The sequence below is a fragment of the Macaca mulatta genome, chromosome 15 (assembly GCF_049350105.2).
Source record: "Macaca mulatta isolate MMU2019108-1 chromosome 15, T2T-MMU8v2.0, whole genome shotgun sequence".
Lineage (NCBI taxonomy): Eukaryota > Metazoa > Chordata > Mammalia > Primates > Cercopithecidae > Macaca > Macaca mulatta.
In genome coordinates this window covers 79,405,891-79,420,171 of record NC_133420.1, presented here as the reverse complement: position 1 = coordinate 79,420,171, position 14,281 = coordinate 79,405,891, and the positions used below count along the sequence as shown (strand labels likewise).

Here is a 14,281-nt window from a genome sequence, read left to right as displayed (position 1 = left end):
GGCAGGATCTTGGAGGTAAACTAGCCCTTTCATTTCCAAAGAGAAGATGCTTGGGGCAAAGTGCCTGGCCCAGGGTTATGCAGCCAGTGTCTGAGACGAAAGGGACTTCTTTCCAGGCTTAGTCCTGCTGATGCAAAATTGTGACTGCACCCTTTAAAACTGTGAACGTGACATTAAATATGGCCTGGTGCCCAGATCCTTTCCAAAACCACCAGTTTTAACCCATACAAGAACAATGTCTGCATCATTTGGTTTACAAATCCAATCCTTCATAAAAACGAAACCCACCTAATCTCAGTGCAGCTTCTTGTCTAGATTCTGCTTTTCTCTGATTTCATAACCTCTCTGCTTCACCCACACTTCTTTTCCACCTGATGACAAGCTCACTGGGAATCAAGAATGACTGGAGGCTCAGCAAGCATATCACGCTGTGATCTATGCCTTTTTTACTCTGCAATCGTTCTATCTCAGAGCCAGAGAGCAATATACGGTTTGCTGGGTGTTGGCCTCAGGATTCTGCAGAAATCTGCAATCGTCAGAGTTAGCCAAATGGACATAGATGGTGTGTGTGCTTGAGGAGGAAGTAATGATGACGTGTGGATCTAGGTCTAAATGGCTGAAAGAGTACCAGTCATGAAGATTAGCATGGATTTACATGTATTTAATGGTCCTTTTAGATCAATGGCTCTGAAATGCTAAATTAATTATTAAAAGGAAAAGTTGAGGGTAAGAAGCAAGGCCACCACCAGGCCAAAAGATACCTTTGTGGAATTAAGAAAAGGCACCCCTTCCTCTAGGCAGCCACAGTCCCACACCAGTGCATTCCACTCATTCAGTAGAGTGATGTCTGGCTTCCTTCTCCTGTTTGTCACCTTGATCAAACAGATGCCCTTGTAGAGTACACAACTAGTAAAGCTTTGCAGGGCAGCCCTGCTGAAAGAAAGAAGGAAAAAAAACATTCTTAACGTAACTAAGGCCACAGCCCTTTGGTGGTCCATGAAATTATTTTGGAAAGTTGAAACCAGTATTTTTAATAGAATGAAAAATTTAAGAAATATAAAAATGCCTTATACTTAGATTTTATCTTTATATGGATATGTAAATATGCACATATGTATGTGTGCATGCATGTGCACATACATATTGAGTTGAGAGGTAAAATATATTTACATGGGTCATGGTCAAAAACATTTGAAAGTCACTGACTTGACAGCTCCCAATGTGAAAAGTGAATCTAGTTTGGAGGCCTGCCTCGTCTGTATTCTTAACTGCCCAGTGAGAAGCTCTAAGGTACAAGAGAACTAGCTTGCACTTTGAAATCAGACAGGCTCAAGTTCAAATGCAGTTTAAATATCACTAAATTTGAACCTTAGGCAATCATTTGTGTTTCCCAATCCTCAGATTCCTGATCTGCAGATGGAGGTGATAATATTTATTTCAGAGTGTTGATGTAGTAAGTACCTGGTATTAAGCACTGCCTACTTTTCAGATCCCTCTCTTCTCTTGACTTTGGAGAGACCTACAGAGAGCAGCAGTCCAGGGACACACATGCAGCTGCCAGGGATAGTTTTCCTCACCAGAAGCCACCAGTGCTGAGGTGCTCTAGTGTCCTACAGTGAACTTTAAATGACTTTCTCCCATGCACGTTGTTCTCCCATCTGTATGGAAAAGCTACCTCCCACAGCATGCTTAAGCTAAAATTATTGCTTGGTCAAGTCAATTAAATCATTTGAGAGAAACTACTACATGTAAGTCAGTTAAGAAAAAGAGTTGGGTGACATGGGTATGGCTAGACTCTGATCTTCTGTTTAGGGTGAATGTATTAGATTGCTGCTTTGGCCTGGTTAGAATATTCCACATTGTAAATATTACAGCTCCTGAGGATAGAAATGACCAGCCAAAAATCTGTTAGGTCACTGAGGGCGAATCTCCCACATTCCAGATGTTTCAATAGGGTTTCTTGGAGGTAGAGAATCCCCCAAAGTTAAATGGCGGAGGAGCCCATCCCAGTCCCTGAAAACTTCATTTCCCAACTCTTTGGTCATGAGGACTCCTCTTCAGAATAATTCTCCCGTTAAAACGAAAACAAAAACAAAACCTGCAAAAACTTCCTGGCTTCATTTAGGTTGGAAATGGGGAGAGAAAGGAGAGCTAAAGTTAGTGATTCTCAGCATATATTTGTAAGAGATCTTTGTGTGAGTCATCACAGCTAGCTTTAAAATTGCCACAAAGGACACAGGAAACTGGCAATCTATAAAAGAAAAATGTCATTCTTCATAAACATATGTTTCAAAGCTCAGACTCCCAAATAAAGCAATGCACATTAAAAAAAATTAAAATGCTATGTTTCATCTATGAAACTGGAAAACATTAAAAATTATAATATTCAACACTACCCAGTATATAGCAATGTGGCAGAAACTTTAAAAAGCTAATAAGCCCTGACCCAGAAATTCTGCTTCTATGAAATCAGAAATTCATGTGTAAAGCTATTTGTTGTAGTATTTTTTATAATAGTGAAGTATTACAACAAATGGCAACATAAAAGGCTTTCTGTATTATGATAATACTAAACAGTAAATAGCATTTTAGAAAAACATTTAATGACAGGGAAAAGGCTCCATAATAGACCAAATTCTTAAAAAAATCTTAAAACTGTATATATTCAATATGGTAAATTTAAAATTTTGCATGTCCAATATGTTCCTATTTATTTAAATATATAGGTGTGTATATATATGTCTAGGTACATATACATGTGTATATGTATGTATGAGAAGTTCAGAAGAATGCTATATACAAAAATGTGCATAGTCATCTTTGAATGATGCAATGGAGAGAATATAAACTGTTCAAAATTTTCTTTTTTATATTTTGATGTGTTTTTATATTCTTGTACAATGAATACATTAGTATTTGATAAATATATTAAAAGGCAAACCTAAAATTTAAAATGGCCTCATATAACTTCATGTTAGAATTGCCCCTCAGATTTGAATGACTAAAACTTGCTGTTTCTAGGATTTATTATTTTGATGAGAAACTTTACTATGATGCTCAGGCTGTATTAAACATTGAAAAAATGCCATCAAAATTCCCTAACAGTGTCACTTGTTGTATGCATTATCTTTTGAGAAATCTATAGTCTGAAGCATATATTTCTGGCAATAGAATAACAAACCCTTCTTAATATAGTACTCCCTAAAATGTGGGAATATTACACTTTAAATATATTTTTTAAATATCTATTTTATTTAGTGAGGAATAAGGGATTCTTAGAACCCAGAACACTGACTGAATACAAGTCTAGAAATGTCTGTGTTGCTTTGCCTTCAAGGTATTTGCCATTCCCTGGCCACCTAAAGACTAGGTTTTTACAAAACCTAAAGTACAAACATGAGGCCTGATAGGGGGAAGAGAGTTCAGAGACCTTCTGTATCTGTAAGCTGAGACTCCTGAAGGGTTGACACTTTGAGTAAGCAAATAAGAAAAAAGAAAAACTACCTCGCAAAGGGAGATGGTAGGATGTGTCTATTTGAGTCTTGGTTTTTAGTGCTGCTGAAAGTTGAACAAGGGGAAGAAAGATGAATCTCCCTTAAGAATTTTTAAGCACAGGCTCACTCATATGGGTTTGCAGTCTGAATTCACACTACCTGGGTAGCAAAAAAAAAAAAAAAAAAAGTCAAACATGTAGCTTAGAATGGCCCCAGTTGGTAGTACTCCCAGACCTTCGACAGGACAGCAATCCTCTCTGGAGGAATGCACTTAAAACCCAGGCCTCAGTGGAATCCCACAGGAAAAGTTCCAAGAAACATGTGCTCAAAGTTTAAAAAACTTTCATAGTTAAGAATCAATAAAACAACAAAACTAGACCCACAAGGATATTGCCACAAAATTTATCAACAATGAAATATAAAATAAATATACTTAACATGTTTAGAGGAATTAAAGAGGCATTAAAAGTATGATGAAATTAGAAACAATGAAAAGCAACCTAACAGATTTGAAAGAGAGCCACATAAGACTTGTAGAAATGAATAACTAAAATTAGAAACTCAACAGATGAGCTTTAGAGCAGATTAGACAAAATTAAAGAGAAAATGAGAAGCTAGAAGATAGATATGAAGAAATGACAAGAATGAGGATCACAGACAGAAAACCATGAACAGTGAAAAGACATGGAAGATAAGATAGTATAAGATATGTCTAATTGAAATTCTAGAAGGCAGACTATAGGAAGATTGGGGTAGAGGCAAAATTGCTGGAAAGCACTAATCCTCAAAATCAAGAAACCTAGTGAGTCACAAATAGGGGATACCTAAATGAGAAAATCACACGTGACATATCTTAAGGAAAATGCCAAATACTCAAAGCAAAAACCTTAAAAGTAGTCAATGAAAAAAGAGAAATTTCTTATAAAGGAGCAATGTTTACATGGATGGTAGTCTTTCAATGGCAAAATGGAATTGAGGGACAGTGGAATATTATTATCAAAGTGGGATGAGAAAATAATTTTCTACTCACTACTTTTGTCCTATATTTCAAGAACAAAAGTGAAATACAACTCTAAGTAGATAAAAATCAGGTGCATTTACTATTAACAGATTAAGAAACATTATGAATGTACATAAGGAGTAGAGGAAAAACCTGTAGATAAAAGGTTTGACATACAAGAAGGAATGAGGAGGGGAAAAACCAGTACATATGTGGATAAATCTAAAAACAGTGACGGTAAAATGACAATGTCTAATTTATGAGGCTTAAAAAATTAAACCTCAATAAAGCTGTTTACAAAACATCAAGGTAGGCAGGCGCGGTGGCTCACGCCTGTAATCTGAGCACTTCGGGAGGCCGAGGTGGGCGGATCACAAGGTCAGGAGATGCAGACCATCCTGGCTAACACGGTGAAACCCCGTCTCTACTAAAAGATACAGAAAAATTAGCGGGGCATGGTGGCGGGCGCCTGTAGTCCCAGCTACTCGGGAGGCTGGGGCAGGAGAATGGCGCGAACCCGGGAGGCGGAGCTTGCAGTGATCCGAGATGGCACCACTGCACTCCAGCCTGGGCGACAGAGTGAGACTCCGTCTCAAAAAACAAACAAACAAACAAACAAACAAAAACACATCAAAATAGAACTTAAATTCTGAACTTCAAATTATATACAATGGGTGAAGTGGTGACTGAGTAATTTTCTAAGGTACTTAGGTTGTTTAGCTGGAGCATAAACATCTTTATTAACTTTATACTATGTTAAGTTAAATACACAGGTTAAAATTTCTTTCTTTCTTTTTCTTTCTTTTTTTTTTTTTTTTTGGTTGAGATGGAGTCTCACTTTGTCGCCCAGGCTGGAGTGCAGTGGCACGATCTTGGCTCACTGCAACCTCTGAAGCCTGGGTTCAAGCAATTCTTCTGCCTCAGCCTCCTGAGTAGCTGGGATTACAGGTGCCTGCCACTGCGTCCAGCTAATTTTTGTATTTTTAGTAGAGACGGGGGTTTCACCATCTTGGCCACACTGGTTTTGAACTCCTGACCTTGTGATCCACCTGCCTCGGCCTCCCAAAGTGCTGGGCTTATAGGCGTGAGCCACCGTGCCCGGGCACACAGGTTAAAATTTCTAAGGCAAGCATCAAGATAATAGAAATAGAGTGTATACATTCCAAACTATTAAAGGGAAAAACAGATTTAGAAAAAAATTCAAAAAAAGGCAAGAAAAAATTCTAAAAGAAACAGAAAGGCCAAAACAAATAGAAAGTAAACAATAACATGATGAAACAGAATCCAAATGTTACAGTAATCACAGTCAATATAAACAAACTAAACTTTCCAGTTAAAAGATAATGCTTGTGAAACTGAATTAAATAAAGTGCATGTATATTCTGGTTACTAGAGACTTATCTAAAACAAAAGAAGGTTGAAAATAAAAGAATGGAAAAACTAAACCTGTCAAATCCACACTGTGGATGTACTTGTGTCCCCAGTAGCCATACAGCAGCTTAACATACGATCCCACTCTTTGCTAAAGTTAAGATACAAATTATCTACTTCTACCAAAAAAGAGGGGAGGGGGACAAACGAAAAGAAGGGAAGAGGAGAGGAAAAGAAGGACAAAGAGAGGAATAGAAAGGGAAGGTGGAAGGGAGACATATGGGGACTCCAGTTCTCTAGGCTTCACAAAGTTTAGGTCATCTGTTGCCAGGGGAAACCAGAATAGCAAGGGAAATAGCCAAGGGCAATTTGAACTGTGTGTATCAAAATCCACTGGGCCCTTTGGGGTCTCTCAAAATGCCTTGTTCGCTCCCTGAATCACAAGCAGTAACTGATGGGTTTACTTTTAGGATAAGTAGAGGGAAACAAAATAAGGAAAATATCACCAAGCTATATCCCTAGATAAACACACTACTTTCACAGTCAGTTAAGAATTTTAATGCCTAAACTTTTTTAAAGAAAGACAGAGAATTAGTTTCCAAATCTATCAAGTAATACATCTTTTTATTTAATATAAGGACCATCTTACCTACTTTGAAGCTTGTATATTAATTTTACTAATTAATAAATTCTGTGTCTTAAGCAAAGTTGGGGCAACACATGTATACTTATACAATTATTTATGGTTTAGTACTTTACAAGAAATACTTCATTTTATGAAGAATATTTATAATTTTGTTTTAATCCTGAGTTTCCAAAGACCATTAATCACAGTTTGAATTGCTAAAATCATTTACAGCTTTTCAGAAACACACAAACTGAATAAAGCAAAGCACACCTAAATTACTAAGTAGTCCGGCCCTCCAACTATCCAGCTTTAAAGCATCTTTATTTAGATCGTGCCCTTCATTAGAACCAGGCCAACTTGCTGTCAGATTACAGTGCCAAGTCTAAGACGAAGTTAAATACCATGGACAGCTGCTTTCTAGGCCAATGACAGCCTAGCACCATAACAGATCAACAGCCCCCAGCAGCCAGGCCAGGAGCACAGCAAAATGAGCCGAATGACCTGAAACTTAACTGCTTCACATCCTGCAGAATTCAAACTTATTCCTAACCAACTATAGAGACGTTTTAAGAAGAGAGCCCCAAGCATCTATAAACAAAAATACCCCGAAAGCAAAAGTCTCTGCTCAGCACAGATATTGCTAAGTCCCAACCAATGAGCTACTCACTTTAAGTAAAATTCTAAATAATAAAATTCCAGGACAAAATAAAGACATTTTGAAGTTTCCTTGGAGTTAATGTTTGGCCCATTTATATTCACTGTATGTGAACTAGAGCTTATGAATATTATAATACAGCAAATATTATATAACCCTAAGGGGTAAAACGGCCTGCTTAACTCGAGGATTCACTGGAGCAAATTCAATCTTCAAAGAATGTTTTATAACTCTTGAATCTAAAATAATTTATTCCAATTCATTTTTCATTTAAGAATGAAACATAAAAGGAAGGCATTAACATTTATTGAAAACAACCCACATTTTCCAAGGATCACGCTAGATGCTTAACATTCATTTCTTCATTTAATAATTTTACCAATCTTATGAAGTAGGTATCATTATTCTCATTTTCCAGTTAGGAAACTGAGGCTCAGAGAGTTAAAATGAATTCTCTGAAATCACTGGGCTTATTACACAACCAGGCTAAAAACTCTTTCCTTTTTGAGTAAAAGCCCCAGGGTCTCGTCACTGCATCATGACAGTATACAACTTTTCAAAAAGGGTAGTAGCATCACTAAAAGAAATAACAATAATAAAAATAAGAACCACACACAAGGTAGAGAAATTAAATGAGATGAGAAACTGTTGCTTTAACTATGAAAAAAAAATGCCAGTTCACATTTTTCCATGCTTCACAGTTACCCTATGATGTACATCATCAACAATGGAACCAAATTAAAATTTTCTATTTGTCTATGAAGCAAGTAGTTTCAAAGATATTCACTGCCTAGAGCCCAGCAGAGTTGACTTTTTAGCAAGAACCATTTGATGATTTGTATAAGAATATCTAAAACGTGTTTCCTCTACCTTCCCAAACTCCCATGCCCCATAATTTTGCAAATAGGACAATGAAGTGGCTTTGCATGAAAACATGCTGAGTATTTTGCTTCCTAAATTCTTGTACAGCACATTTCTCTCTATGAAACTCCATCGAAGGCCGCATTTGACTTAAAGTCTTTTTTTCCTAAATGTTTTGGTGATGTCAGAAGCATTAATTTCTGTAAGAAAGGTAAGCTACACAGTCAGAATTCAACTCTGCAGCCCAGGGGACTAGATGACCACACTCAAGGATTCATCCCAAAAGATTTTAATTACATTAAAATCACATTCGGAGATGACACCTTATGTTCATTGCTTGGGGAGCAAACCTCCCTGAGTTTCTGAAATCAGGCATATGATAAAGGCTGTAATTACTGAAAAAATTCCAGTAATAATTCAAAAGTGAAATTGGCAAGGTGAAATTTCCTAAAGGAAATCACACATCCTTATGCACGTTCCACTTAAAAATGTGTGACTGCGCTCTGGCATTTTTTTGAGAAGTACAAATTAAGACATAGCTTCGTTTAGAAAAAAATCTCTACTTCCATTAGTTATCGAATGTCAAAAGAAACATTAATGACTAAATGGAATCAGTTAAAGCTATTTGGTGCTAAATGGAAAACAATACAATGAACACATTTTGGGGAGAATCAGAAACATAAATAGTTATGAATATAACCTGCTTCTTTTTAAATTAAGTAAATGTAGAAATTCCAAATTTTAGAACACACAATATTAAGTATAGCACAAAATTATGGATATAAATAACAAGTGTTAAGGGATGACAACCTGAATTTCTCACTTTAAAATAATCATAAAAACGATACAATAGTCACCTAATTGAGTAGGTAAAGATCCTTCCAGGGCTACTTTAATGAATGGTTTATAATTGACTAAATATAGTTTATAAACCTGTATTGGGAAAGCTATTTCTAAAATGCATGAAACCATCTCCCACCCCATAAAATCAGAATACAAAATATTCCCGCAATCCTACATACACCATTGTATTGCTCTGCAGGTTCATTTTTCATAAATGTTGCCAATATAATGTTCAGCCAAGTCTCTGTCTAAGTTAATGAAGTTCCACTAGGGTGTAAGAAAACAAGAAAGTACTGAGTTCTCAAACAGACTTTTTGCCATTGATCTGCCCAAGAAATGTATAAGACACTGAATCATTTCCTTGTCTCTAAAAAATATGCATTTCCTTGACAATCGTTCAGTACTTTAATTGGAATAAACTGAAGATTATCAATGTAAACCACCCAAACAGACTTGAGGAGAGCACTTGAGGGATCATCTTTTCGGCTGCTAAGTTAGAGTAGGGGAGAACTTCCAATGATGGTCCTATCTTATGCCCTGAAGGAGATGTACTCAGTTGTCACATCTGAATGCTTGTTTGCCACATATTTTGCTAAATGATTTTTCGGTTTTACTATAGTTTCTAACAAACAAGCATATGAGAGAAATGTTAGAAAAAAATGTAGTACAAGTAGAAATATTACTAGTCTTTTTTCCTGCACTTTGCTTCCATTTCATGGCTGCAATGAAAATGATGGTCATCAAAATTGGCTATAAAAGAATTATGTAAATTTAACTAAATTAATATCATTTTTCTTTTTGGACAAAATCTCTCACCCCCTGCTGAAACATCTGTTTTTTGCATACATGAGAATTTTCGCAGATGCTGGCACGAAAAGTCTATGTATGTATTTTGACTTTCTGTTTAAAATCACATTCAGAGATGACATTCCACTGCTGGGATATAAATCAGAACTGAAATTACAATACCACACACGATTTTATTGATGCCACTTGTCCACTACTTAAAAAATTTACGTGTTTGCAGGAATTACTTCTAAGCTCTTTACCAACATGCTTTCCACCCACCTAAGTGGTAGGATGGCCACTATTGTTATTAAAACTCCCTCAAATTCTACTCTAAAACTAGTGAAGTCATGTTTATTATGGTGTGCAAAATGGGTCATTGTGATGCAGAGGCAGATGGTGGGGCTGGCCAATGACTCTCTTAACAATGGATACTGATCAGTTCCTGGTCAAGTGATCTAAGGCATGATTGTGTCAATCAAGAAAAACAGCCATGACAACAATAATGACAAGCCCTGCTGGGCTAGGCTGCTGACTGGAAGGTACAGCTATGGTGACACAAACTTTCTTCCTCAGACGTCTCTAAAGAGATGGTTCTTTCTTGGTTTTTGTCATGTGTTCATTAAAAAAGAAAAGGCCTTGCAACTTTCTAGGCACATACGCGTTTTTCTGTGAAAATTAAATTGTTCACAAAATCATTATGCCCACTTTCAGAAAATAAGAGACAAATAACTGCTGAATCGGCTCTGGGAGGCTTATGTAACCTATATTTACAAGTGTTTTACTCTGAAGCAAGTAGCTGGGCAACTTAGTAAACATCTGCAAGAATATCCTAAAATTATTTTTTCCACTGCTATGTTAGTCTAGCTATCACAGAACTGCAGAATCAATCTGCTATCCATAAGAACCCCAAACACCATCACATCAAAAAAGTTGCAGATATCAAAAACATAATAATTCAGAACTGTACTCAAGAAAAGCATTAAATAAAAAACCACCACCACCAACCTTTGCTTGGGCTTCTGGTGCTGTCACCTTGACGACCTTATTGCGGTTTATCATTTGCTTCACCCATTTTTCTACTTGGACGTTGAATTTCATGAAAACCACATAGCAAAAATAAGCTGTTAAGAGAAGCAAGCTTTCCCACCACATGATGACATTATCCAGGAAAAATATGATCAGCATGATCAAGTCAACAATGTAGAAAGACACATCTCGAAAGAGCGGCCACCATGTCAGGTTTAAGATTTCTCTGGAAAACAGAGCACACATGCCAATAACAAAGAGGATGTTGAATACTGCTGAACCTACAATTGTGCCTATGCCAACGTTGCTGTGAGCGATAAATACCCCTATGAGAGATGTGAAAAGTTCTGGGGCTGACCCCCCTGCAGCCATAAAGGTGGCTCCAGCCACATCATCAGAGATGCCCAGTTTTTCAGTGATGACAGTCAAAGAAGGAACAAAGAACTCATCACAGACAATGGCTAAGGCTATGAACATGTAGATCATTCCAATGACATGCAGAATGATTGCACCTTTTCTTCTCTCCTCAAGGGAAAAGATGTCTTTCGGGTAGTCTCCTTGGGCATGATCTGTACTATTCTCAGACTCACCTTCCTTAGGAATAGGTGGCTGTGGAGTATAATCCTGAATCTTGTCATTTAAATCTAAGAGAGTTCTCTGACGGTAACCCTGTGCTACCCTAGGGCCACTTACAACACTGGCCTCTCCTGTGCTTTGTGTGTCTGTCTCAGAAAAGGCACTGATTGAAAATGAGACAGTGCTAATGGCTACCAGACCCATGAAAAGGCCTAAGATTCGAATTAACTTCAGTTTTTTCTTGACATGATAATGTCTTCTGCAGCCAGACAGTGACTCATCCAAACACCATTTCTCTAGGAAAGTGATGGTGGTGCTTTGGTGCAGATCCATCCTGGGTCTTCTGGTGGATATGGTGATCTTCCAACTTTAGACTCAACCAGATGGTTCTTTCATACTTTTCCTTACTTTATAGTTAACGATGCTTGTGGGGCACTTTCACAATCAGGGATTCTTATGCTTCACAGGCAACTTTCAGCATTTATGCTTAAATAAAAATAAAAAAGAGAATAAGTACATCATAAAATCATGTCTTTTTAATAAAAAGATATTTGCAGATATGATTAAGTCCTGTCCTGCAGCTGTGTGATCTTGGATAAGTTACTTTACTTCTGTGCCTCAGTTTCTTCATTTGAAATGGGGACAGTTACAGTACCTATCACCCAGGATTGTTTTTAAGATGAGTAAAAACATATGTAGCACTTAGTATAGGATGTGGCACTTATGAAGATGTATGTATAAACCCAAATAAATATTTTGGTAAATCCAATGATAGGTGTAGAGAATGCAGATGTAAGAATAAAAATTTTATAGGTGAAAAATCTATCAGATTATCTCATCTTAAATCATGTAACAACCTTCCAGTGCTATAAGTAGGTCCCACTTCTTTCAGAACTGTCTAGGTACTTGGCAACTAACAATTATTCATTGTTTTCTTTTGGTCCAATTATATAATTCTCAATTGTAGGCAAATTTTTCTGATTTAAGCTATCATTTGGAAAGTGTTTCTTTAATTTAGTTTTATTTTTTCTGCACACACAGTGATATCAGATCTTATTTTTCATAAAAAGCCTCTCCTTTATCAGATGTGGGAAAGTAGTCCTTTACAAATTTAAGTTTACAAAAAAATATTCTGGTGATATGCACAAGCTGTCTTCCCTAAACTAGACATTGTTTTCAGCTAAAGCTTTTTTTAAAAAACAGCCTTTAGTCATATTTAAAATAGGCAGCGTAGTAAGTCAAACAACTCCCAATGCAGTGAAATAACAAGGTTATTTCGAGAGACCACATGTGTATTTCATAAACAATACGCAAGTTGTAGCAATACCTCTGTCCACAAAATCTGCCCAAAATAGCCCCAGCACTGACTTTAATAGGTTAGATATCCAAAGCAGAGTTTTCATTCTCTATCCCATGGAGGAGATGGGTAAAATAGCCAGACATGACAGCTGATATTCTGAAGAGTCCTCTTTTTAGTTTTCTTTAAAAAGACTATTCTTTTCCATATCAACGATTTCATTTTGGAGGCAGTCGCTGAGATAATCTCAGGTGTAAAATAAGCTAATTAAACACACGCTACTTAAATACTGAGATTAGCTGGAGCTCAGGTTTTCAGAGCAAAGCAAGAGCACAAATCAACCCAGCTGAGTTGCTGCTACTCCTGAGATAACCCGAACCCATCACGGAGATTCCCAGCTGGCTGCGAACGTCAACGCTTAGCAGGAACGATTAAGCGATTCACAGCACTCGGGGGATTGTCTAAATGCCCGGCCCGGGCGACCATCAAGGGACAGATTCAACTCCCCGGGCGCAAAGTCATCTCCAGCCGGATCCTCGCTTCCCCTGCAAACCCACCGCTCATCTCCCCGAGAGCTGCCTCCGTAGGAGAAGTTCGCCCCCAGCCGCGCCCCAACTTTGCCTTGCGTGGTCCCAAACTTTCCCTGGTGGATTAATAGGAAAATAAATCTAAAGGACAGACACCCCACCTGTGAGCTTAGAGCTGGGTTGCATTTGGTGAGGCGGTTGGCCCGCATCCCCCTGAGTCGTTTGTAGGTGACTGGGGAAGGGAAGCGCCCCTCTACGCGTCTCCCCCGACGGCAGGCCTTTCCCCGCGCTCCCCATCCCAAGCCAAAAGCAAGGGTAGGAGAGGCGGGGGCTCCAAATCCGCGCCCCGGAGCAGAGAGAGTTGGCTAACTCCTAGCGGGGCCTGGGGCGCCCACATCCACGGCAGAGCCACCTGTGAGACTGTAGCGCAGCAACGGGATGCCCGCAACCGGGATCCGGGCACCACGACCACCACGGCTACAGCGGCAGGCGGGGCGCAGCCGCCCGCACTTACCAGGATAAGATGGGAGGACGCGCACACGGCGGGGCCCCCGAGCGCGGCCCGCCGTTGCAGTCCGCCGCTCTCTCCGGCCCTCCGCCTACCCGCTCTAAGGCCCGGGCTCTGGCTCGCACTGGCCGCCGTTCTCGCCAGCCGGGGCTGGTCTCTGCAGGAGACTGAGCCGCTGTGAGCCCGGCGCTCCGAGTCTGCCGCTGCCCGGCCCCCGCCGGCCCCTCCCTCTGGGCTGTGCGCTGGGAGCGGGGCCGCAGCGCGCTCAGCTCCCGAGTCCTTTGCTCCACGCCTCCTGGGCGCAGAGGCGACGCTGGCAGCAGTCTCTTAGGAGATTTCTCCGCAGTGTGGACGGGGGTCAGGATTTGCAGGCGAGCAAGGGCAGAGAGGAGAAATCGTACAGGTCGGTGACGCGCCTAATTCACAAAGCCTGAAAGTGCTGTCAACTTTGGGGTCATCTTATGCTGGGCACCGCCTCTCCAATTATCTGCAAAAAGTGATAGCAGCCGCGCTTTTCTTTAGGAGGCGATGCGATGTGTAATGGTGGAAAAAGACGTTCAGTGAAAAGGAACGGAGGCCTGCAGGACAGGCTGTTGGAGTTCAGGGTTTCTTGAGTGTTGCATTTGGATGCTTGGGACACTGCAGGGGCTTCAGGCTTGCAGGGTGACCTTTCATTTCATGGATGATGAGAGTGAGACCCAATACC

General features: G+C 39.3%; 1 protein-coding gene across 4 annotated transcripts in view; it reads right to left on the bottom strand.

Moving 5' to 3' along the window:
* Positions 1–13,744, bottom strand: part of SLC24A2 (solute carrier family 24 member 2) — a 271,443-nt gene extending 257,699 nt beyond the window's left edge. For 2 of the 4 annotated variants that reach the window (XM_015117622.3, XM_077966014.1), the window contains exons 1-2: positions 13,229–13,744; positions 10,647–11,729 (exon numbers count right to left, since the gene is read on the bottom strand). In XM_015117622.3, the coding sequence (XP_014973108.2) occupies positions 10,647–11,576 (930 nt within the window). In that variant the 5' untranslated portion in view covers positions 11,577–11,729; positions 13,229–13,744. The remainder of the gene's footprint in view (positions 1–10,646; positions 11,730–13,228) is intronic. The other 2 variants (XM_015117621.3, XM_015117623.3) reach the window with 1 other exon arrangement.
* Positions 13,745–14,281: the final 537 nt, after the last annotated feature.